The sequence below is a fragment of the Notamacropus eugenii genome, chromosome 3 (assembly GCF_028372415.1).
Source record: "Notamacropus eugenii isolate mMacEug1 chromosome 3, mMacEug1.pri_v2, whole genome shotgun sequence".
In the NCBI taxonomy this organism is placed as follows: domain Eukaryota; kingdom Metazoa; phylum Chordata; class Mammalia; order Diprotodontia; family Macropodidae; genus Notamacropus; species Notamacropus eugenii.
The window spans coordinates 128580501-128607597 of record NC_092874.1 but is presented as its reverse complement, the minus strand read 5'-3'; the positions used below and the strand labels follow the sequence as shown (position 1 = coordinate 128607597).

General features: G+C 34.9%; 1 protein-coding gene across 17 annotated transcripts in view; it reads right to left on the bottom strand.

The window, feature by feature from the left end:
• Positions 1-27097, bottom strand: part of CADPS2 (calcium dependent secretion activator 2) — a 741873-nt gene that overhangs the window by 408797 nt on the left and 305979 nt on the right. For all 17 annotated transcript variants that reach the window (XM_072652868.1, XM_072652877.1, XM_072652869.1 and 14 more), the window contains exon 4: positions 18705-18785. In XM_072652868.1, coding sequence (XP_072508969.1) covers positions 18705-18785 — 81 coding nt within the window. The remainder of the gene's footprint in view (positions 1-18704; positions 18786-27097) is intronic.

The window sequence follows — 27097 nt, the reverse complement described above, 5'->3', positions numbered from 1 at the left end:
TTACTAAATCCTATGGAGATAGCCTGAGAAAGGGTCACCATCCCTATTTTAGTGATAAGAAAAATGCAACTCTGAAGGGTGAAGTAATATGGCCATAACTACACAGACAGGGGCAGGACTGAAATCTCAGTTTCCAGAATCCAAGTCTAGGACTCTTCACATCACACCATCATTCTATTTTCATTACAGCATCAAAGATACAATTTAAAAATTGTTTGGGGGCCTGAAATTCTGTTAAAATATATAAAAAAGGCTTAGAGACAATAGTGGTTTAGTGTAATTTCTGAAGAAATGTGAATTGACAACAATTTTTTTTTCTTCCTGAAGGGTGAGATTAGTTGGGCAACTACTTTGGCCCTGTATTCCCTAATTGATTTTAAATAAAGTCTACCGTGTTACATTGCCTTAGAGGTCATGTAGCTGTACACCTTCTATTCTACCTTTATGAGAAAAATGCAAATACACAAAAAGCAAACTGCCAACAGGGAATTTTTCAATAAAAAAAGTTCCACAATAGATACTGGAGTCAGCATCTACTTATCATTTTATCTCACACAAACCACATGGCTACTTCCATTCAGCAGTATGATAATGTAACTGATTTTCATCTTGACCTGAGCCTTTTAAGAAAGGTTAAACAACATGCTGTTTTCTTAGGTAGGAGAGATAGGAGAAAGAGCATTTTTAAAAGTTAAAAAAATCAACCTTTTCTTTTTAATCTGCAAAAAATAACATAGAGAATATATTTGTTTTTAATAATTTTCTGAATACTGGTCATGGCAGATATAATACCAGTTATTTAAAATTCCAAAATCAGTAGATTTTCCCCAAGTTCTATTTTAATTTTTATTTCACTAAGTCTAGACAGATTTCATCTTAAACTGTGGCCTAATAGGATATTTTAAGTCTGAAAACCTGTGCTGCTGCTTTATGATCTTATACATAGTGGCTATATTTCTGAATTATCATAGCATATAAAATACAGTACTTTTCATTAATGAAAGACAATATAGTTACATTAGGGGATAGGAACTAGACGTGATTTCACTGATACAGAGTACTCCCAGGTGAGGAAACTCTCATGACCAATGCAAATCAGTAATTTCTCTGCAGGGCAGTCAAGTGGTGCAGTAGATAGAGCACTGGGCCTGGAGTTAGGAAGACCTGAGTTCAAATCTAACCTTAGACACTTGCTAGCTGTGTGACCCTAGGCAAGTCACTTAACCCTCTTTGCCTCAGTTTCCTCATCTGTAAAATGCAAGGAAAATAGCAAACAATTCTACTGTCTTTGCCAAGAAAACCCCCAAAGGGTAAGTGGGACACGATTGAAATGACTGAACAACAATAAACTTCTCCATAATTTCTAGTCTTAGACAATGGCCGTAGAGCACAGAAAAGTTAAAGGACTTGGTCACATACCTAGCATATTTCAGAAGTAAGATTTGATTTTCTTTGCTTTCGGGTCTACTCTCTACTCTTTCACATTTCATATTATTTACATATATGTGTATACATATATAATGGAAAAATATATATGTGTACGTGTGCATATATACACATACATACATATGTCTATATGTAAACACACACATATATCATCTGTTAGTAAACACAAAATGATAAATTTAGCAATCTGTTATGTTCAAAATTCTCTGCTGGCCACTATATTAAAACCAAAGTCCTTTCCCTCAAGGACCTTACAGTTCAGAGAGAGAGAGGGAGAGAGGGAACAAAGAAAGGGAAAAAAGCAATCATTTATGAAGCTGTCACTATGTGTATGACACTGTGCTAAGCCCTGTAGATAAAAATATAAGCAAAAAGAAAGACAACACAAAAAAATCCAGAAAATTAAGAGGTGAGGTGAATGAAGGTATCTGGTGTGGAGGCATGATTCTGAAGTCCAAAGAAAAGTCAGGAAGAGAAAAAGAAATTAATATGGATTGGAACTGATAAGAGAAGACTTCATGGAAGAAATAAAGTTTAACCCCAATAGCAGATAGGATGTGGAGAGGTGAAGATGGAGGGAGAAAAAAGGCAATTCTGGTGATAAGATAGTATAGATAGTAAAGTATAGAAAGTATAGATAAGATAGGAATATTTCTATACCACATACTTGTGTAATGTATAATTTTCATTTTGGGGAGTGGTTGGGAAGAAATTGTTTTGGGGAAAGGTTGAAACTTCATTTAGGATTTTGAATACCATCCTAAGGAATTTTTACAACTTCTACTAGAAAATTTTGAACACTTGGAAATTTATAAGCATTAAGAATGTCACAATCAAAGTGGTACTTAAGATTAATCTGGTACTAAAGTGTAGAATGAGTTGGAGAAAGGAATACAAGTTATAAGAACATACAATTAAGTTCAGGTTTGAAGTGATGGAGATATTTCATTAGAATTGTGCAATTAAGAGTAAAAATTAAAGACTGTATACTATAGATAACATTAAAAAAAATCAATGTGATTTCTAATCATTGTCATCCTAGCATTTATGTAGCACCTACTATATGCCACAGTACTGTGCTAAGTGCTTTTTCCAAAAGACAGTTATCTTCTTATATAATTTTCACAACATCCCTCAGGGGTAGGTGGTATTACTATTTCCCTGTCACAGTAAGGAAATTGAGGCAGAAGTTAAATGATTTGCCCAAAGTCACATAGGTATCTGAGTATTTGGGGCTGAATCTTTACTGAGGTCTTTTTGACTTTAGTTCCAGGGCTCTCTTTACTGTGCCACCTAGCTCCTAAATAACTAAGTAGATATGGAGGGCAACAAAAGGCAAAAATCAAAGATAATTCTAATGTTTCATCTCAGAATAATTGGAAAGAGTTTGGCATTATTAATAGAAAGAGGGTGTAGGGAAGCTAGTTCTCATGAGAAGTTAACAAGTTTGTTTTCATAAATATTGACTTTGAGGCGTCCTTGGTAATGTTCAACAGACAACTCAAAATATGGGGGTTAAGACTGGGTGAGACAGAATGATTAGGTGTCTAAAACTACAATTTATTTGTGTAGAGTTAATAGCCGAAGGTCTCGCAGTGAAGTTTATTTCAGAAAGGGAAAACAAGGAAAAGAGAGACTAAGAAAAATTGGTTGATAAATGACCTCAGGAAGATACTCACTATTGGGAATAGCATAGCCTAAATCCATAACTTCAAGGTAAAAAAAAATACAGAATATAAAATACTAGAATATAAAAAGTTTGTGTACTAAGGAGCATCACATAATTGTCACACAAGACTTGGCAGCTATTTCTATAAAGAAGAGGAAATCATGGCAAATAATATTCCAAGAAACCTAAAAGAAAAAGATCTCCTACTCAAAACAACTAATTCAGCACACCTGAGAACAATTTTAGGGTAAAAATCAAGACAAACATAGAAAAGTAAATGTATTTTAGAAAACAGAGGGGACTATATGATGATACAGTGCTCATATTCCCAATAAAAAAGTACTCAGAACTCTAATTATTTCAAAGATCACAGACTGAGGAAATAGATCAACTCTGCTATATTTTGTTAACTTTAAGTAAATAAGAAAAGGGAAAGAAAAAAGAATACACTAGGGAAGAAACTAAGAAGAAGGTATTATAATCAGAATGCATGAGAATAAAATGTAATCAAAATGGACAAAAGGTTGGAAAGCAGGTAACACAAGAACTTCACTGCCATCTGAATGAATACACACGTACTCAGAGTTTGGAATAGAAATGCATTAAACTGCACAGAGGATCTGATGCAGCCACAGAGAAAGGAAAGGATAAGTACACGATAAATTCACGAAGGGAACGATGATATGCAAAAACAAAAAAGTCTCTCTTTGGAAAGTAGAGTGTAAAGGGTTAAATAAAAGGACACAAAGAAAGTCTCATAGCCAAGCCTCACACCAAGAAGGAGGAGAGTGAGAAGAGGAACTGAACAGAATCAGACTAAGACAGCAGAATTGGAAGAAAACAAGAAAATTTAGTTTTATCCTACCACTACACAACCTGATTAACCAACAGCTTATCCCTTAAGGCAAAGTAGTAAATGTGATCCTGATCTCCAAAAGGAATGAAAGTAAATTTTATTTGGGGTAAACTAAAAAGCCTCAGCAATAAGAAATCACCTGAGGGGTGAAAGTGAGAAACTTCAGTGCTCAGCCTAAATGTTAATAAACAAAAAAAAAGGGTCAATGGGAAGAAATCCCTACAGGGACTAAAATTGAACTAAAAGACTTTGGTACAACAGGAGAAAAAAAAATGTGCTAAGTGATAGGGATGGAGAGGAATCAGGACTAAATGTGAAGGGGAAAAGAATAATGAAAGAAAAAGAAACACGAAAGAAAGAGAGAAAAGGAAGATTTTTAGCCTCTGTATACACATGTATGTATACGTGTGTATAAATGTATTAGTATGTACATACATATATTTTATGCATAAATACATTTTAATTATTTAAATCAGTTCATTATCTATGTTGCCATTCAGCAAAATGTAGTTTATTCCCAGCTCTTGAGATCAAAATTGCTATCTCTACTCTTGTGTTCAGCTGAAGCATAATATATTTTATTCCAATCCCTTGTCTTAACTTTGTGTGAACCTTTATGTTTTAAATGTATTCCTGTAAACAGTGTATTGTTGGATTTTTCTACTTTTTTTACTCAAATCTTTTCCTATGGATGAGTTCATCTTATTGATATTCACTTATGAGAGCTGATTATTTCTCTCCATCCTGTTTTCTTAAACTTTTTCTTTTCTATTTTTAAAATTAATTTTTTTTCAATTTTCAACAATCACTTCCACTTCTCCCCCTCCCTCTGTCCTCCTTTTCCAAGACAGCATGGAATGTTATATGGGTTCTACACATACATTCTTTTTTTAAAAATTAAATTATTTTATTTGTTTTCAGTGTTCGACAATCACTTTCACATATTTTAGATTTTTTTTTTCCTTACCACCCCTCATTCCTCCTTCCCTCTCCATTCCCTCCTTGAGACAGCATACAATCTTATATAGGTTCTATACATACATTCCTATTAAATACATGTTGCATAGAAGAATTAAAATAAATCTACACATATATTCTTATTAAACATATTTTCACATTAGACACACTGCATAGCAGAATTACAATGAATGGGAGAAACCATGAGAAAAAACAAACCAAAACAAAACATAATACAAGAGAATATAGTCTGCTTCATTCTGCATTGCAATTCTTTCTCTGGATGTGGATGGCATTTTGCTTCAAGAGTCCTTTGGAAATGTTTTAGGTCCTTACAATGCTGTGAAGAGTTAAGTCTACAAGAAAAAGTCCTCACACATTGTATATAATGTTCTCCTGATTCTGTGGGTTTCTGCTGGTTTCACTCAGCATAAGTTCATATAAAGTCTTTCCAGGATTTTCTGAATTCCTCCTGATCACCATTTCTTTTTTTAATAATTTGTTTTCAGTTTTCTACAATTAATTCCAAAAGTCTTAGATTATCTCCCCCTCTCTTCACTTTCCTTCTCTGAGACAGCATGCAATCTTATATGGGTTCTACACTTACATTCTTTCTTAACACATTTTCACATTAGTCATGTTGCCTAGAGAAAGTAAAATAAATGAGAGAAATCATGAGAAAAAACCCAAACAAAACAAAACACAAGAGAAAATATTCTGCATGATTGTGCGTTCCAATTCCATAATTTTTTTCTCTGGATGTGGACGGCATTTTGCTTCAAGAGTTCTTTGGGAATGTTTTAGGTCCTTACAATGCTGGCTAAGTCTACCAGAAACAGTCCTCACACACTGTGGCTGTTACTGTGAACAATACTCTCCTGGTTCTTCTCCTTTCACTCAGCATCAGTTCATATAAGTCCTTCCAGGCCTCTTTTAAGTGCTCCTGTTCATCATTTCTTAATAGCACAGTATTATTCCATTACATTCATATGACACAAAGTGTTCAGCCATTCTCCAATTGATGGGCATCCCCTCAATTTCCACTTCCTGGCCACCAAAAAGAAAGTGGCTATAAATATTTTCGTACATTTTAGTGATCTCTTTGGCTGGGTCAAAGGATATGGACATTTTTGTAGCCCCTTAGGCATAGTTCAAAATTGCTCTCCAGAATAGTTTTATCAGCTCACAGCTCCACCAACAATGAATTAGTGTTCTAACTCTCCCACATCTTCTCCAGCATTCACCATATTCCTGTTTTGTCATGTTAGCCAGTCTCATAGGTGTGATGTGGTACCTCAGAGTTACTTTGATTTGCATCTCTCTAATCAATAGCGATTTAGAGCATTTTTTCATATGACTATACATACCTTTAATTTCTTCCTCTTAAAACTGTCTGTTCATATCCTTTGACCATTTATCAGTTGAGGAATTACTTGTATTCTTATAAATTTGATTCAATTTTCTATATATTTTAGAAATGAGGCCTTAATCACAGACACTAGTTGCAAAATTCTTTCTCATTTATCTCCTTCCCTCCTAATCTTGGTTGCATCGGGTTTGTTTGTGCAAAAACTTTTCAATTTAATGTAATCAAAATTATTCATTGTGCACTTAATTATGTTCTCTATCTCTTGTTTGGTCATAAATTTCTCCATTCTCCATAAATAGGACAAATACACTATCTCTTGCTACCCAAATTTGTTTATAGTATCAGCCCTTATATCTAGATCATGTACCCATTTGGACTTCATTCTTGCGTATGGTGTTAGGTATTGATCTATACTCATTTTCCACCACATTATTATCCATTTTTCCCAGCATTTTTTGTCAGAGTCCTTATCCCAGAAGCTGGAGTCCTTGGGTTTATCAAACAGTAGATTGCTATATTCATTGACTACTGTGTCTTGAGTAACTAACCTATTCCACTGATCTACCCCTCTATTTCTCAGCCAGTACCAAGTCGTTTTGAAGATTGCTGATTTACAATACAATTTGAGATCTGGTAGAGCTAGGCCATTTTCCCTAGCATTTATTTTCATTAGTTCCCTTGATATTCTGGATCTTTTGTTCTTCCAGATGAATTTTGATATTACTTCTAGCTCTAGAAAATAATTTTCTGGCATTTTGATTGGTATGGCACTGAATAAGTAAATTAATTTAGGTAGAACTGTCATTTTTATTACATTAGCTCAGCCTACCCATGAGCAACTGATGTTTTTTCAATTACTTAGACCTGACTTTATTTGTGCAAAAAGTGTTTTGTAATAGTATTCATACAGTCCCTGGGTTTGTTTTGACCTGTAGATTCCCAGATATTTTAGAGTGTTTATTGTAACTTTAAATGGGATTTCTCTTTCTATCTCTTGCTGTTGGGCTTTGTTAATAATAAACAGAAATGCAAATGATTTATGTGGGTTTATTTTGTAATCTGTAACTTTGCTAAAATTGTTTATTATTTCAAGTAGTTTTTTTTTGCTTGATTCTTTGGGATTCTCTAAGCATATCATCATATCATCTGCAAAGAGTGATAGCTTAGTTTCTTCTTTGCCTATTCTAATTCCTTCAATTTCTTTTTCTTCTCTTATTGCTAAAGCTAACATTTCTAGTACCATATTGAATAACAATAGTGATAATGGACATCCTTCTTTCACCTCTGATTTTACTGTAGATGTATCTAGCTTGTTCCCACTGCATATACTTGCTGATGGTTTTAGGTAGATACCGCTTAGTATTTTCAGGAAGGTTCCATTTATTCCTATACTCTCCAGTGTTTTCAATAGTAATAGGTATATTTTGTCAAAAGCTTTTTCGGTATCTACTGAGATAATCATATGGTTTCTATTAGTTTTCTTGTTGAGATGATCAATAATTCTCATAGTTTCTATAATATTGGACCAGCCTGGCATTCCTGCTACAAATTTGATCTTATTATAATGTATTATTCTCATGATAAGCTGCTGTAATTTTTTTTGCTAATACCTTATTTAAAAGTTTTTCAGGTATATTCATTAGGGAAATTGGTCTATAATTTTCTTTCTCTGTTTCGGCTCTTCTTGGTTTAGGCATCAGAACCATATTTGTATTATAAAAAGAATTCTGTAGGACTCCTTCTTTGCCAATTTTCCCAAATAAAATGTAGTATTGAAATTAACTGTTCTTTAAATGTTTGATAAAATTCACGTGTCAATTCGTCTGACTGTGGAGATTTTTTCCTAGGGAGTTCATTGATGGCTTGTTCAATTTCCTTTTCTGAGGTGGGGTTATTGAAGTATTTAACTTCTATTAATCCGAGCAATTTATATTTTTTTAAAAATATTCATCCATTTCACTTAGATTGTCAAATTTATGGGCATACAGTTGGACAAAATAACTTCTAATTATTGTTTTAATTTCCTCCTTGTTGGAGGTGAGTTCACCCTTTTCATTTTTGATATTGGTAATTTGGTTTTCTTCTTTCTTTTTTAAATCAAACTGACCAAAGATTCATCAATTTTGTTGTTTTTTTCATAAAACCAACTCTTATTTTTATTTATTACTTCAATAATTTTCTTAGTTTCAATGCTATTAATCTCTCATTTGGTTTTCAGGATTTCTAATTTGGTTTTTCCTTGGGGATTTTCAATTTGTTCTTTCTAGCTTTTGCAGCTGCATGCCCAATTCATTGATCTCCTCTTTCTCTATTTTACGCAGGCATTCAATGATATAAAACTTCCCCTAAGAACTGCTTTTGCAGTATCCCATAAGTTTTGGGAGATTGTAGCATTATGATCATTCTCTTGAATGAAGTTATTGATTGTTTCTATGATTTGTTGTTTAACCCACTCATTCTTTTAGATTAGATTATTTAGCTTCCAATTAGTTTTTGATCTAGCCTTTCACGGCCTTTGATTACATATAATTTTTACTCCATTATGATCTGAAAAGGATGCATTGAATATCTCTCCCTTTCTGCACTGGATTATAAGGTTTTCATGCCCTAGTACATGGTCAGTCTTTGTATATATGCCATGTACTGCTGAGAAAAAGACATATTCCTTTCTATCTCCATTCAGTTTTCTCCAGAGATCTATCATAACTACCTCATTCAGAGTTCTATTTACCTCCTTAACTTCTTTCTTGTTTATTTTGGGTTAGATTTATCAAGTTCATAGATGGGAAGGTTGAGGTCCCCCACTAGTATAGTTTTGCTGTCTGTTTATTCCTGTAACTCCCTTAACTTCTAAGAATTTGGATGCTATACTACTTGGTACATATATATTTAGTAATGATATTGTTTCATTGTCTATGGTGTCTTTTAGTAGGATAGTTTCCTTCCTGATTTCTTTCGATTAGATCTATTTCTGCTTTTGTTTTCTCTGAGATTAGGATTGATACTCCTGCTTTGTTTCACATCAGCTGAAGCATAATATATTCTGCTCCAACCTTTTACCTTTACCCTGAGTGTATCCCCCTGTTTCAAATGTGTTTCTGGTAAACAACATATAGTTGGATTACAGTTTTTAATCCATTCTACTATCCACTTCTGTTTTATGGGAGAGTTGATCCCATTAACATTCACAGCTATGATTACTATCTGTGTCTCTCTCCATCCCACTTCCCCCAATTTATGCTTTTAGTTTCTCTCTTCTCCATTCCCCTCCACAATAGTTTCATTTTTGAGCATCACATCCCTCACTCTTCCCTCCCTTCTATCAGCTATCCTTCCCCTTTTGTTCCCCTTTTCCCTTACTACTTTTTCTCACCCTTCTGATCTCCCTTCTCTTTTCTTTCCCCTTTCCCCTTCTACTGCCTATAGGACAAGTTAGCTTTCTGCACTTATCTGAGTATGTTGTCCCCTCCTTATATCAATCAGATGAGAGTAAATTTCCAACACTGGTCATCCCCCTCTCCTCTTTCCCTATAATATATGTTTTTGTGACTCTTCCTCTGACATAATTTACCTTTTTTCTGACTACTCCTTTTCTTTTCTCCCACTACAATCCCTTAGCATTCTTAAATCACATTTTATCATCACATCAGTTAAATTATACCCACTCCCTCTGTCTATGTATATCCCTTTTAAATGTCACAATAAATATACAATTCTCAAGATTAACAAGCATCATCTTCCCTTATGCGGATTTAAACAGTTTGCCTATATTGAATAACAAGTTTTTCCCCCTGTTTACCTTTTTTGTGCCTCTACTGAGTCTTATACTTGAAGATCACATTTTCTATTACGCTCTGGCCTTTTCATCAGGAAGGTCTGGAAATCCCTTACTTCACTGAACATTCATTTCCTTGCCTGAAATATTATGCTCTATTTTTCTGGGTAACTGATCCTTGCTTGTAGTCTATGCTCCTTTGCCTTGTGGAATATCATATTCTAATCCCTCAGATCTTTTAATATAGAACCTGCAAAATCCTGTGTGATCCTGACTGTGGCTCTTTGATATTTGAATTGTTTCTTTCTGGCTGCTTCCAGTATTTTCTCCTTAACTTGATAATTCTGGAATTTGGCAACAATATTCCTTGGTGTTTTCAATTTGGGATCTCTTTCAGGAGGTAATCAGTAGAGTTTTTTGATGACTATTTTGTCCTCTGCATCTAGGACCTCAGGGCAATTTTCCTTGATGACTTCTTGGAAAATATTGTCTTTTTTTCATTATGGCTTTCTGGTAGACCAATACTTTTTAGAGTTTCTCTCCTGGATCTATTTTCCAGGTCAGTTGTTTTTCCAGTGAGATATTTTACATTTTCTTCTATTTCTTCATTCTTAAGAGTCTGTTTTACTGATTCTTGATGTATCACAGAGTCATTAGCTTCTACTTGCCCAATTCTAATTTTTAATAAATTGTTTTCTTCAGTTAACTTTTGCATCTCCCTCTCCATTTGTCCAATTTTTCCAGTTAGGTTTTATATCTCCTTATTCATTGGTCCAATTTTCCTTTTAAATTCTTCAGTGAATTTTTTTCATATTTTTAAATCAATTGGCCAATTTTTCTTCTACTTCTCTATTTTGGCTTTTAAAATCCTTCTTCAATGCTTTTAAGCATGCTCTTTGGGCCTGGGACCAGTTCATATTCCTTCTGAGGTTTCAGTTGGGAGTGCAGTCTCAATGCTGACTTCTTTTGTATTCATATTTTGGTCTTTGTCCCCATAGTAAGATTTTATGGTCTTTGTTTTTCTGGTTTGCTTCTTACTCATGACGATTTTACTTGGCTTTGAAAGTGGATCTCTGCTTCTGGGGCACATGGGTCTCCCATGTTTCTTGTGATGTTGAGAACTTGTGGTTTTATGTGTTGTGGTCTCTGGATCTACTACAGCTTACCTAGTGTTTAGTTTGCTGGTGTGCCATGGCAGAGGGCAGGTAAAGTCTTTCTGAGTTTACCAGGGGTTACTCTGAAGTTCACTGTGTGAAGTTTGGTTGAGGGGTCATCTGGCAACAGGAGGTCTCCTCCTCCTCTGAGCAAGAGAACAGGCAGGCTTAGCAGCTGGTCAACCCCCTTCTATGCCAGTGTCTGCCTAATTCCCCTGGCTGTGCTAAGGCATGCCTGGGTTCCTGATGTGGGCACTTATAGGCTCTACCCACCTGGGGCTCAGGATTTCCTTCTGGTTCACTGAAGTGTGCTTGTCTGGGAGAGCTCTGGTCCTGCACTGGTCTCCTTCAGCCACAGTAAGAGGGACTCTCCTTGAAGACCTCCTTAGCCTCTGGCGCTGAGAGGCTATTTACCCCTTTGGTTGATCCCACTATTCCAGGGGCAGTATTCTCTGGGTTTTTCAACGTCAACAAAGGGAAGGTGAGAGCACTTACAGATCACACTGCTATCTTGGCTCCTGGAAATTCAAGTAGGTGACTTTCAAATCTTCAATCTATTGGCTGATAATTTCAGAAGCAGCTGCTGCTGTTGCCTGGGGTTCTGTGCTTTTCTCTCACTCAGTTCCACTGGACTTCCATCCAGTGCTGATATTTTTGATAATCCGCAGTGCTGCTTCTGATTCAGTCCACCGTGGTGGTTCCTGCTCCGCTCTGCTATAGCTGAGTCTGTGCTGGTGCAGCCTGTGCACTCTGTGCTCCCCTAGTCTCACATGACAGATCCTTCCTGTCATCCTTCTGGGTTGTCTTGGGATTAAAATCTGTCACCCTCCATCTCCCAGTGGATTCTGCTGCTCTAAAATCTGCTCAGATTCCCTTGTTAGAGGTGTCTGAAGGAATCTGTGGTGCAGCTGAGGTGAGTCTGCACTCTCATTCTGCCATCTTGGCCCACTGTCCAACTTTTTCTTTTCTATATTCCTTTTCCCCTGTTTAAGTTGTTACTCTCTTTAAAAAAATTCTTCTATTCACTAGCCTCTCTCCAAATCTATGGTTCATTATCCTTCTGACTTCATCTTTCTGAATCTGCTCTGTCTTATATTCCCTTTCCCCTTCTTTTATGTATATGTAACATATACTCACACAACATGATATGTATGCATATGTATGTGTGTGTACACACAAACACACACAGAGGCAGCTAGGTGGCATAGTGAATACAGCTCTAGATCTGGAGTCAAGAAAACCTGAGTTCAAATTTGATCTCAGGAACTTACTAGTTGTGTAACTCTGGGCAAGTCACTTAACCCTGTTTGCTTTTCCATTCTATTATGTTTGCCAAGAAAATCCGGGGTCACAAGGAGTTGGACACAACTAAAATGAGTGAACAGCAACAACAATAACACACACACCCAAATAAAAAAGCTTTTAAATACTTAATAGAAAATTAAATGAAAGAAAAAGATAAAATTAAATGAAAAAAATGAAAGAAAAAATGAAATCACAGTGAACTATGATGGTAGAGATTAATTTACCCCTATTATTCCTTAATATATCTAATAAAAAACAAGAAAAAAGTTAAGGATCTGAATATTATGTTAGAAAAATTAGATACAATAGACCTCTGACAGTCACTGAATGGAAATATATGTATCCCAGTGGTTGATGACATCTTTACAGAAAATGATCATAAAGAGTAACTGAAAAACAGTATTAAAATTTGACTAGGGGCTAAATCATTTCATCCTAAAGAATTGGTGGGGCAAAGAACAAATCATACACAGATAATTTCATTAAAAGTAATGACAACAATGATATAATATACCAAAATTTTGTGAATGTAGCCAAAGAGGTACTTAAGAGTAAATTTATATCTTTAAACACTGTTTGGAGAAAAGAGAAAGAATTAGGTTAGTAAATGGGAAATGCAACTAAAAATAGCAGAATAAAAATAATTTGGAGTATTTTTTAAATCAATCAAAAAGATTAAAGGCAAAGCATTAGCTATTTTGAGTGAAAAGAAAGAGGAAGATCTAATCAATATTGTTCAAAATGAAAAAGGAAAATTCACAAGAAATGTGGGAGAAGTAAAGGATAATATTAGGAATGATTTTGCACATCTATAAAGTAATAAAACTAACAAATGAAATATATAAATGCATTCAAAAATACAAAATATTGAAAGCGAATAAAACAAGAAACAGGAAATTTAAACAACTCCATCTCAGAGATAAACGTTGAATAAACCTTCAATAAACTTTCCAAGAAAAAAAAATCCAGGACTAGATAAATTTATGGGTGGATTCTATCAAACATTCAGAGAACAATTAATCCCAATGCTACATTAACTGTGTATAAAAATATCAAGAGAAAGAAACCCACCAAATCTCTTCTGTGACACAGTTATGATTTTTATACATAAACCAGGGAGAGTTAAAATAGGAAAAGAAAACTATAAACTAAAATCCCTAATGAACATTGATATAAACTTATAAATAAACTTTTAGCAAAGAGAGTAAAACAACATATTGCAAAGATTATGCATATTAGCTGGAGCTTGAGGAGAGGATAGTTGCTGTAATAAGTAGGATAGTGAACTGTTTAGAGAGATGTAATAGGATTGCTTAGCTGCAGATAGGACACAGCTGAGATAATATAATATAAATTGTAGTGAACAAATTGTCATGGTTTCATGCTCTATTCAGCAACTCCTGCAACCAACGATGGCATATGGTGAAAACAATGTAAGATCTAAGTTTGGGGTTGGGGGTGGTGAATATTCACATAAGAGGGAAAGGAATTTGTGCACAGAAGATAGTTAACGCTGACCTGATTCAGCAGGGAATCATGATAAGGAAAGGAGAAGTAACTAGTATAGAACTGAGAGATGGAAAGATTAAAAGTGATGGTTAAATCAAAGAAAAGGGATGCAGGGGTGGGGAATCTGCATCCCTGAGGCCACATGTGCCTCTCTAATTCCTCAAGTGTGGCCCTTTGACTGAATCCTAACTTCACAGAAAAAATTCCCTTAATAAAAAATTTGTTCTGTCAAACTTAGATTCAGTCAAAAGGCCACATTTGAAATGATGGAAGATTATGATTAGATAAAAGAATTTTGGCATTTATGAATATGGAAGTAGAACAATTATGGATATTGGTAAGATCAAAGTTGTGTGTGTGTGTGTGTGTGCATGTGCGTGTGTGTGTCTGTGTGTGTGTGATGAGGTAAGGTGGCTGAATAGGTGATGAGAAAAGGGTTTGGGAAACATAGGTACATACCATCCACTGAACTAGTATTACAAAGAAGGAAACTGAAGTGAAAAGAACGATTTAAAACAAACAAGCTATTTAGTGGCAGAATGGCATTTTCACTTTCTGATGACCAGGCTAATGCTTCATAGTAGTTCTTTAGCCATCACTTGTGTACTAGCTTGACAATCTATCATCTATTTTCATTTTCCTGTTAGGCAAATTCTGGGTCATTCTAATGTCAACATTCTCAAAAACCAAATGCTTAAATTTTACCTTTGTCTACCTTTACAAAACAAGAATTCAGCAGACATATACAATCAGCTGGGTTGGAGGTATGTATCACCACCATTCAAAATTATTAGTGGCCAGAAAAAGAGGAGATATCCAGTACACAAAGGTTTTAGTCAGAGTACTACAGCTATACATACCCAATTCTCTTAGTGAAGGCTAAAATTTTCACTTCCTACAAATGAATTGATTCTTTCTATTCACTAAGGAAACATTCACTAAATTGAGGTCCACCCTCTAGCAAATTGGTAACTACTTAAAAGACAAGACATGACTCTTGTCACTATATAATTCATGCTTATGAGAAAACAGCAATGGCTAAAATGAATCAGAATTCATTCACATTATATTTCACTTTGAGATGTATATAATATGATCTTTTGAGTAGTAGGTTTACCTTCATATTTATGTTTTTTAAAATATGGTATTAAAATGAAATTTGCATGTTCATCTGAGAGAATGTCAGTTGTAGATTTAAAAATATTTACCATGAATAATCTGAAAAATGAAAAGTCTAACTTTTATAGATTACTTCTACATGAAGCAGGGTATACATATATATATATATATAAGCTGCATACAGCTTACTGAGAGTTGACTATATAAAGAAATAGGAGGATATTATTTATTTATAACCAGACTAGTTATCTTACAGGAAAACTCTGATGTGAGTCAGAAGGGAAGATTTGCTAGTCAGTAAACAAGCATTTATAAAGCACCTGCTATGTGTCAGGAGCTGGACTAATCAAGGTGGGAAAACAATCCCTATTTTCAAAGATTTAACATTGTCAAGGGAGAAACAACACACACATCTATATGTTTATTTATATGTATATATAAGCTACACATGCGGATGATATTAGCAACTGGGGATCTGAGAAAAGCCAAGAAGTATGAAATCTGAAGGTGATATTTCAGCTGAATTTTGAAGGAAGGCAGGGACTCTAAAAGGCAAGGGAGAGAAAGTAAGGCATTCCTTCCAATGCAAAGGTATAGTGATGGAAGATAAAGAGTATTACGTGTGAGGAATGCCAAATAGTCCAGTAATGCTGGACTTAGGAGTGTGTAGAAGGGAGTAATGGGTTAGAAGCCTAGAAGAGGCCAGACATTTAAAAGCCAAACAGAATAGTTTTATATTCGATTCTATGAATTACTGGAGTTTATCGAATGAGGAGGTGTGTGACATAAACCTATACTGTAGGAAAATCATTTTAACAGCTATCTTGAGGATGCATTGGAGTGTGGATATACTTGAGACAGAGAGACCAATTAGGAGGTTCAATAAACAAGGTGCAAAATAATGGGTGTCTTCATAAAAGTGATGGCTATAAGTGGAAATAAAGGGATACATATAAGAGAATGTACATAGAAATGATATTTGGAGTATGTGAGAATTTGCAGTTAATGATAAGATGGGTGACTAGAAAAATTATTGTGCTTTCAACAATAATGGAGTTCAAAAGAAGGGAAAGACAGGGAAAAGATAATGAGTTCTGTTTTCAGTATGGTGAGTATGAAGTACCTGGGCGATATCCAATAGGAAACCTCCAAAAGATAGTTGGTGATGTGGCACTGGAGTCAAGAGAAAGATTAGAGGTCAATATGTAAATCTAGGGATATCTGCACAGAGATAACAATTTAAGTTGGTTGACAGGGAGTGATTATGAGAAATTATAAAGAGAGGGTGACCCAAGACAAAGTCTTTGGGCATACCATTAAATAATGGGTGCGGCATGAAGAAAAAAAAAGAAAGGCATCAAAAGAAATTGAGGAGCAGGCAAATATGTAGGAAGAGATCAAAAAAGAAAAAAAATTCAGGAAAAAGAAGGGTATTCAGGAGGAGAAAACAGGCAACAGGTTCAAATGCTTCTAAGAGGTAAAAAATCTTAAGAATTGAGAAAAAGCCATTAGATACATCAACAAGGAGATCACTGATATCTTTGGAGAGAATACTTTCATTTGAATGATGATGGGGGAAGCCAGACTGAAGGTTTAAAAAAGAATAAGGGAAAAAAAATGAAGATACCATGGAGAGACGCCTTTTTGAAGGAATTTAGCTGAGAAAGGGAAGAAAGAGGATTACAGCTAGTGAGGAGATCTAACAAGGATAATTTTAAAGATGGGGGATACTTGTTGATAGCAATGTATTAGTATGTAATGAATGAATTAGTAGACAGTGGAGGGCTGAAGATCTGAGAGTGGGGATGAAATGTAGTCAATATTCTGGAGAAGATGGGAAGGGATAGGTTCAATGATACATGTAGAAGGGATAGCTTTGTCAAGGATAAGGACCCTCATCATTAAAGACTAAAGGAAGAGACTGTAGATCACAATGTGAGAGGAATTTAAGATGAGAAGGGGAAGTTATGGTGAACAGTCTCAATTTTTCAATGAAGGCAAGGTCCTCAGCTGAGAAGGTGACTTGTGGTATGATAGGAGGGTTGAGGAAATGAGACAATTTGTAATAGCCAGTGTGGTCACTGGAATAAAAAAAGGAGGAGTAAAAGGAAAATCCCAGTATAATATGGGCGCAGGTGGGGTAGATATGAGAAATCTATACAGGATCCACTAAATAAGCTTTCATGACTTCCCCTATCTATATATGTATTCAGCAGCTGTCAGTGGGAACAAAAGAGGTAAACGATGGGAGCAATGCAGAGTTCTGGTTTGGCAGTGCAATAAGGAGAAAGGAGAAAGGGAATGGAGAGCAGAGGATATCATGTAGTTGAACTTGTTCACCAAGTGACTAAAATTTAGGAGGGAAGAGAATAGAGCTACAGCCAAGGTGATGGTCTGGAAAACACCTAAAAGACTGAGGGATTGAAGGTTATTATGAAAAGGAAAAACAGACTTAGTAGTAATAAGGAATAGAGACAGATCAAATAATAAAAGAGATCATTGACATGACAAGATCAATATATCATTGAAAGATAAAGGAATTTGGGAATTTTTGATCATGGAAATGGAAAACTAATGGGCAAGAACAAGAAGATGACCATCCCAATGTCATAGAGTAGATACTAAAGTAGACCAAGGAATTTTAAGTTAGCGTATTTGAAGATCAAGTATGCTGAAAACCCCTACAATGAGTGAAGGAATTGAGATGGAGAGGGAGACTGTAAGCCATGCACTGAACTTCTTGATAAAGCAGTGAAAATGCTTAAGGTTGTCAGTAAATACAGGTTACCAGGATCCAAATTTATTGATAAATTTGGAAAGAATGAACTTTAATGGATGAAACATTAATTAATGAGTGATGGAAGCAACTGGAACACCTGGAAGAGGCAATGAGGAGAAAAGAGAGTTCTGACTCCCCCACTGGCACCAGTGAGAGTCAGAGAGAATAAAAAGATGTAAACCAGTATTAGTTAAGATGGCCAGGGTTGCAGTGTTATTGCGAGGAGGCAAATATTAGTAAGTTCCAGAAAAGGGGAAGTCCAAGAGTGGTAGTGGTCAAAATGAAAGAAAATTAATTATAGGATAGGAGTTTCTGAGGGCACAGTGAAAGGGGGAAGAATATTTGAAATGAGACATCAGAGAAATCAGTCTTAGGTGGGCAAGAATGAGAGATTGAAAAGGCAACGTCAGGGAAATGCAATTGTGTTTTAGCAGATTATATCACTGGGACAGGAAGACAAAGACTATTGTTAAGCACTGTGGCATGTGTGCAGGCAAAGTATCAGTGGAGAGGAAGAGCTGTTCTAATGAAGATAGTGATACTGCAAGGTTCCTATGGCAGATAGGCAACAGCGCTTTGACCAAGGGCATCAGGAATCTTGGCCTTAGGAAGGAGGTGTTGCTGTTGAGGTAGGTAATTGTTGCTGTCACCACGAGGTGACACAAGATCACTTCTTGTCAGGAAAATGTTGCTCTGTCCTGAGGACATCACAAAAAATAGAACAGAAAAGTCTCAATTTTCACACACATCAAAGCTAATAATTTACCTTTGCCATCTTTTCTGCCAATTGTAGACGTCCGTCAAGTTCCCTTCTGATCTGGGCTGCTTGCTCATCTGCATTGTCCAGCTGATAGGGGAAAATCATATACATTGAATAGATTAGGTACAAATGATACAAATATACATTTAGCTATTTATACCTGGAATGCTGAACTTGGAGTCACAGGACCTGAGTTCACATCCCTGCTCTACTACTTACTAGCTGTTTGACTCTAAGTAACTCATTTAACCCCTATGGCCCTCAGTTTCTCTTCCTGTACAATAAGAGAATGTGATTAGATAATCTCCAGGGTCCCTTCCAGGTGTAAATCTATGATCCTATGATGTTATAAACAAGATGTGCTCATTATATTGTCCTGGAGATGTAGCCAAAAGCTACATAATTAAAAAACAAAGAAATATCAACTTTGATTAGGCTATAGGACTTTCAACTACTTGTTTAGAAGATAGTGACAGAGTTGTTTAAACATTTGTTCATCTAAAGTCTCTACTCAATTTTAATATTTGCTTTAGTACATAGTGAATCATCCCAGAGAATTAGGTACTCCCTACGATTATGTCTCTACCTGACACTACTTTCCCCAACACTCTGGATTTCAAAATTCTGAAAATCCAAGGTCTTCATCAAGAGGATTTGGGTCAGGGTCACAGTTGACCTATTTGGGGGCTCTTTCCTAGAACTACAGATTCCTAAAATTCTGAGTTTGAGTGCCTCTCGACAGAATGACATCCACAGGCTCCAATTTGACCTTCCCTCCCTTGACATATATCTAATTTCTAGGGTGCTGTGGTAGAAAGAGCAATGGATGTGGGGCCAGAAGACCTGGGCTAAAAAAATGAGCTATGTGACTTACTATCTGTGTGACTTAGGCAAGTCATTTAACATCTCTTGGCCTCTATATCTTCAATAAAGCTGGAGACTTCTAAAGGAGCTTTTATTACTAAATTATTTTAGTGTGATCCCTTAGAAGACCTTTCTATCTTTTTTTGAGGCCCTGGCTGGACATACAGTAACTCCCGTAGAGTAACTGACAGCTAGAGTAGATTTCTAGAGTTGCCTTAAATTTCACAAGTTCTGGGTTTCAATAACCCATGTGAGAAATATCAATGATATCAACTTTGGTTATCAAGTTTCTAGCTACTCTGGAACAAATGTGACACAAACCACAGGTTGTACAAAGATTCATATTATTCCATTAGAAAATGCTAAATTGTTCTTTAGAGTATCAAGCCATTCTTCTATGAATAAGAACAATAGCTGGGAAGGGTTTCATAAAAGAGATAAAAAAACCCTCAACTTCTGTTTAACAATCAGAGTCTTTCACAAAATGGTGACCTCTTCCTACCTCTCCAGTTCTTATTTTGTTTTGCTTTTTTACAACTTACACCTTCCAGTAATACTGGGCTCCTTCCAGTTACTGACACAAGAAAATTCATCTCTAGCCTCCAGGCATTTTTTTTTGGCATTTTATGCCTAAAATACTCTCACCCTACACCTTCACCTCCTGGATCCTTTTTCTTAACTTCCAATCAAAATTCCATCTTATTCAAGAAGTCTTTTCTGATCACCCTTTAATGCTAGGATCTTCCCCTCTACCAATAATCTGATTTCTCCTGCATAAATCTTGTCTCTACAATTGTTTTCTTGTTGTTTCCCCCATCTGACTTGCTTATATATGTGTGTTCATAGCGCCTGGTATGCCTAGCACATAGTAGATACTTAATAAATGTTTATTGGTTGAATAACCAGAAAAAAAAAACCATTTTTTTTCAAGTACTATCTCAGTGCTTGCAATTCTTGCTGTCAGGAAATCCTTTTATTATATTTAATCCCCTCATTGTGTGGTATAATGCAATTTTTTCTTATACTACATATGGATGAGACAGAGAGCTGCATCAAATTTTAATTAACATTGATTTGGAAAGTTATTAAATCATCCCTGTATTTATTTCTCTTCCATTGGTTAAATAGTTCCATTCTTTAACATTTCCTGATAAAACTAGTTCTATTTTCCATCCACTTACTCTCCATGGCCTTCTTCTGAACCTTCCACAGTCTGGTTAAAGTAGGATCACAGGAATGGGCAACACCGTTTTATTTAGTAAGGACACTACTGAGTATATAAGTTTAAAAATTAAGTTAGCACGCATGAAGGCTATCCATTTTCAAAAGAATAATTGTTTAAATATATTACAAGTTTAAAAAAGGTACAAAGCAGTTATAGATAATAGTCATTCCAAACAATTTAGCACCATGACACCCCCAGATACCTTTTTTTAAACTAATGCTGGAAAGCAGTTTTAGTGAATGAAAACTGCAAGCAAGCAAATTAGGGTGTACCTGTGAGTTACAGTGAATTAGAGTGCTGGATTTATGAGTCAACAAAACCTGGGATTAAATCTTATCTCCGACACTCACTGTCTTCTCCTGGGAAAGTTACTTAACCTTTGTCTACCACAGTTTCTTCATCTCTCAAATAGGGATAATGATAGCACCTACCACCCAAAGTGGTTATGAGGATAAAAGGAGAAAATATTTGTAAAACACTAAACAAACCTTACAGCACTACATAAACCCTATCATCATCACCATCATTGCTATCAATGTCACTACTAAAAATTCCCTAATACAGCTGAAATAACATAAAATAGATACCACTTTTACTTCACTTTCCCCCTCAAAAAGACAGAGTAATACTAAATTTCATTCTTAAAAGTTGGCATCATCATGTGGAAAAAGTGTGTAACAAATAATGGCTTATTACATATGAAAGAATTAAAAATTCTTAAGATAAAAGGAAAAGATTTCAGAAGTACAAAGATCCCTGAAACCACAACAATGCCTCAAGGCATGACTTTAATGATTTTGTGTATAATGAACAATATTAAATTTAACAATAATTAACAATTAAAATTTTAAACTTTTTGCCTAAAGTCTGATAACTATTTTCAAGTAGGAAAAAAGGCCGTTTTTAGTTAATAAAGCTATAAGTTTTCCAAAGCTATACAGAAACACAACACTTAACATTTCTTAAATATTTATAAGTTCAGAATAACAGCTTGTACTTAAATTTAGGTAGAATAATTTGAATTTAATTTGGGGATTTAAGAGAATTTTCTTTTGCTGGAGAGGTTGTTACTATTTTCTAAAGTATTAAAGCAATAACTAATATTGCCTAAAAAACATAGTTAACGAGCAAGGAATACTACTAAATTAAAATGCCTTCTAGTCTTTGATTCATCAAAACGATTTTCTCAAGGATTAGAATAGTTTCTAACTTTTATAAGATTGGCAGAGATGACAAATATGGGAAATAAGAATTGTTGCTGAGGTTGTGAGAAGACATGCCTTCAATGGACTCCTGCGGGATTTGTGAACTGATCTAAACATTTTGGAAAGCAATTTGAAACTATATTGCAAAAATCACAAAAATGCATACAGTCACACATCAAATGATGACACTATTAGGAATATACGCCACAATAGATGAAAAAAGCACGGAAAAGAGTCTATCTGGACTAAAATATTTATAGCAGCAGTCTTTTATGAGGGAAAGAACCTGAAACAAAGTAGGTACCTATCATCTGGGGAACGAACAAATCACAGATATGAGTATAAAGACATATTATTGTGTTATAAGAAATGAAATAAGGATGGATTCAGAGAAAACTGGGAAAATGTCTGGGAACAGAAGAATAATGAAATGAGAAGAACCAGGAGAATAATTTATATAATAATGCTATTACAAAGGAAAACAACTTGGAAGCACTTAAGAGGCATAGTTCAACACAATGACCACTTTAAAAAATATATATTTTCAGCTCCAAATTCTCTCTCCCCCTCTCCCCCCACTCTCTCTCTTCCCTCACCCATCCATTGATAAGGCAAGAAATATGATATCTCTCTACCTACCTCTCTCTCTCTCTCTCTCTCTCTCTCTCTCTCTCTCTATATATATATATATATATATATATATGTATATATATATATATATATATATATATATATATATATATATATATATATATATATATATATACATATATATATATATATATATATATACATGAAGTGAGGTAAAAAACACTTCCTCATTAGCCAGGTGGCAAAAGGAGGAAAAAAGTAAAAGAAAATAAGTTAAAATCTAAAGTCAGGAGGTAGATAGCATTTTTCATCGCAAATCCTTTGACATTGCCATGGATCACTGTATTGTTCAGAGTAGCTTTCTTTCACAGTTGGTGAATGATATATTATTGCTATTACCATGCATAATGTTCTCCTAGTTCTGCTTATTTCACTTTGCACTGCCTCATATAAGTCTTCCAAAGTTTTTCTGAAACAATCCCGTTTATACTTATTCTATCACAACCACAAGTAACACTTTATTCAATAATTCCCCAATGATAGACATACCCTCCATTTCCAATTCTTTGCCACCACAAAAAGAGCTGCTATAAAATAATTTTGTACATATAAGTTCTTTCCCTTTTTTTTACCTCTGAGGTATAGAAACTTGCTGTAAAATTTATTTCCCAGTTTCCTGCTTTGCCTCTAATTTTGGCTGCATTGGTTTTATGTACAATGACCAATTTTGAAAACTGATGAGGAATTATGCCTCTGACTTCTTGGCAGAGAGTTGATGGACTAGAAGTCCATGTCTGTCTGTCTGTCTGTATATATGTATATATATATATATATGTATATGAATATATTTACATATATATGAGATATATAATAGTGGTACCACTGGATCAAAAAGTACACATAGTTTTATAGCCCTGCAGGCATAGTTCCAAATTTTTCTCCAGAATTATTGCACCAATACGCAGCTCCAACAAAGGTGGTTTATCCTACCTATTTTTCCACATCTCCCCAAGCATTTATCATTTTCCTTTTCTATCATGCTAGTCAATGTGAGGGGTACTTCAAACTACTTTTAATGTGTACTTCTTTGATTTAGAATACTTCTTTCATATTAGTCACATATTTGATTTCTTTTGAAAACTTTCATATCCTCTGACTATTAATCTATTAGGAAATGGCTCTTGCTGTCATAAATTTGACCTAGTTCCCTACATATTTGAGAAATGAGAACTTTATCAGAAAAACTTGCTGTAAAATTTATTCCCCAATTTCCTGATTTGCCTCTAATTTTGGCTGCATTGGTTTTGTGTACAATGCGTAAAATTTTGAAAACTGATGAGGAATTATGCTTCTGATCTCTTGTCAGTGAGGTGATGAACTAGAAGTCCAGAATGAGACTACAGACACAGCCAAGGCATGCATTTGTTTTTTCCTCTGCTATGATTATTTCAAAGTTATATGGTAGGGCTTTTATTTTCTTTGGGAGAAGAGTTATAGAGGGGTACAAGAATATAATAGTGGATCCTTCCAAAAAAAGAAGAAAATGAAGAAAAAGCATCATTGAAACATTAGAAAAGACATAGAAGGGAGAAGATGCTAATTCAGTAGGAGACGCAAAATTCAGTAGGATTAACCTGGAAAAGTGTTTTTATATTTTGTTTCAAATAATGCTAGAAGAGTAAGCAATAGAATAATTGGTTTATTTGAAATAGAATTAGAAATCTGAAACTGAATAGAAGAATTGGTTTATTTGAAGGTGTGTATTTAATACCTCATTTTACATAATAAATGTCCCAGTTAAATTGACCCTAAAATTAATATTTACAAGGTAAATTTATCCTCCCTTATACCTTCATTTTAAAACTAGGGATATACTCCCATGGAGGGAAATCTCTATGACATCAAGTAGAAAACTATAGGAAATGAAGGAGTTTTAATGAATTAAAATTGAATCAATAATGCAATGGATTTATATAGCTTGATGAATGTTCCATAGAGCATCCCAATTAATGTGTTGTGTGTTTTTTATATTAATTACAAGGACTCAAATAACATTGGAGTACATATGAACTGTCCATATAGGATTACAGGATTACCTATGTAGAGCTGAAAGGAATCTTAGTGATAAACCTGAAGGAAAAAGGACATTAGTGAGTTGCCCAAGACCATGCATGTAATAAGTGGCAGGATGAAGACTTGAACTTGGGTCCTCTCATTCCAAATGCAGTGCTCTTTCCACTGCACAATATTCCCTCAACCTAATATCTAGTATCCCATGTTCATGCTGAGGAATAGCAGAGGTTTTGTTTTGCTTTCTCCTCATAAATCTCTTTAATGACACCCTTTATATTCAATTCCACTTGCACAGTTCTGAGTTTGTAATACACTCACCATGTGCCCCTCCATGGCCTTTTGGTTGACTTCAACCAAAGTTTTTGAAGACTAGGATATTCTATGACTCACAGCTATTCAGCATCTCTCAGAAGAATATTTTTGTTAAAAATGATGGGCTTTTATTATAGGGATATGTTTGGGGACACTGAAGGGATTATATCATTTTTTTCTTTTTTCTAGTAACCAAACTCATTGCAAATAGAGATATTTTTATTCTTTGTACTTGCATTCGTACAACCTACCAAAATGTATGGCCCATAGTAGATAATTAATTAATGCTTGTTGATTGATTGATGGACTGATTAAAAGGCAATCTAGCCTACTATTTTTTCCCCTAATCAACCCTGCAACTCATTGTCTATTTGTAGTTTTTATTCAAGACACAGGCACTGATAGCTCAGTTTACTGATTGTCCATACATCTACAAATCAGAACCTGAACATTAGGCAATCTTCATTTACTTGTTTATTTGTTATAGATCTCATTAAAGATGATTTGCAATATTTTATGTTTGATACAATCAACTAAATGTAATCAGCACTTAGGAATTTTCAAAGGGCTTGTCTGTAGAGAATTCCTCTTCCCTCCGAACTCTGTACTCCATCATGAACTCCATCATGGTTGTCAATTCTTTTTACTGAGTATATAGCCTCCTGTTTTATACCTCATTTGATATTAGTAATCAGAGGGTCAATTTGAGCCCAACCATGATAACTACGTTTTATCACTGATGGAGAGCAAAGTTTATTACAAACATCTTAAGAGATCTTTTTTTCTCATCAATTTTTTCCTCCTTCCAGTAAAATCCTTAAATTCATTTGATATGACATTATTCAGTTGGGTTTCTTAACAAGATTTTTGCAAGCTTCTTTTGCCCCAACACTGATGCTCAGTATTTTCAAAGTGATACTGCTTATAACCTCATGGATAGGATTTTACAAATGAGTTTACACACTAAACTGGTATAGCCCTTGATCACTACTGCTTTATGGTTGGCAAGGAAATCAAATACTAGCTGGCTGACGCAGTGCAAGATAGCAGCCAAAAAAGGATTATTCCATACTGCATTCAGGGACACACAACATCCAAAACAAAGGAGATAATCATCCTTTTATAATCTCCTCTGGTTAGAACACACTGGAGTATCATGTTTAGTTTTGGTTGGCACATTTTAAGAAGAACCTAAGTTGGAGTTTATCCAAGGGAGAATGACCAGGATAGTAGGGTGTTGTAAATTTTGCAATAAGATGAAAAGATGAAGGGACTAAATATTTTAAGCCTGAAGGAGGGATGACTAAGAAGGGAGCAGAGGGCACATAAGAGCAATCACATATCTGAAGAACTGTCAAGTGCAAGAAAGACTAGGCTTGCTCTGATTGACCTTAGAGGACAGGAGGAGCAGTGGAGAGAGGCTGCAGAGAAGCAGTTTTTACCAGAACATAAGAAAAGATTTTCTACCTAGGAAAGCTGTCCAAAAGTGGAATGAGCTGTCTTAGGAGGTAGTGGATTCCTTTCAGAGAGGAAAAAAATGCTGTATGACTATTAGGTTGTCATGTTGTAAAAGGGATTCTAAAATCTCTTCTGAGATTCTTTGATTCTGTGAGTGAAGTAATAAGCAAATATATTTTATGCTATGTTTTCCAGGAAATATCATGCCAATTGTGGTTTCTTAAGAATCTTCTTAGAATGACCATCCACTCATTTAACAGTCTTGACATATCTTTGTTACCTTGTAAATATAACATATAGCACATATAGCACCAGAGTAAGAAAGACTTGAGCTTGAGTCCTGTCTTGGATACTTAAATAAGTTTTTGACCTTAAGAAAGTAACATAATCTCTCAGTCTCAGTTTCCTTATCTTTAAAATGGAAATAATAATAATAAAAGCCCCTGTACTATAAGGCTGTCATAAAGAATAAATGAAATCTGCAAAGTATTTGGAAAATCTTAAATCATTATATAAATGTTGCCTATTATTAATATTATTTGTTTATTTGAAGCATACATCCACTTTCCTCCCCATGATGTTAAATATATTTTCTTTCTGAATATGCTTTTGCTGTTATTATTCAATCACGTTATACCCTATTTGGGGTTTTCTTGGCAAGGATACTGGCA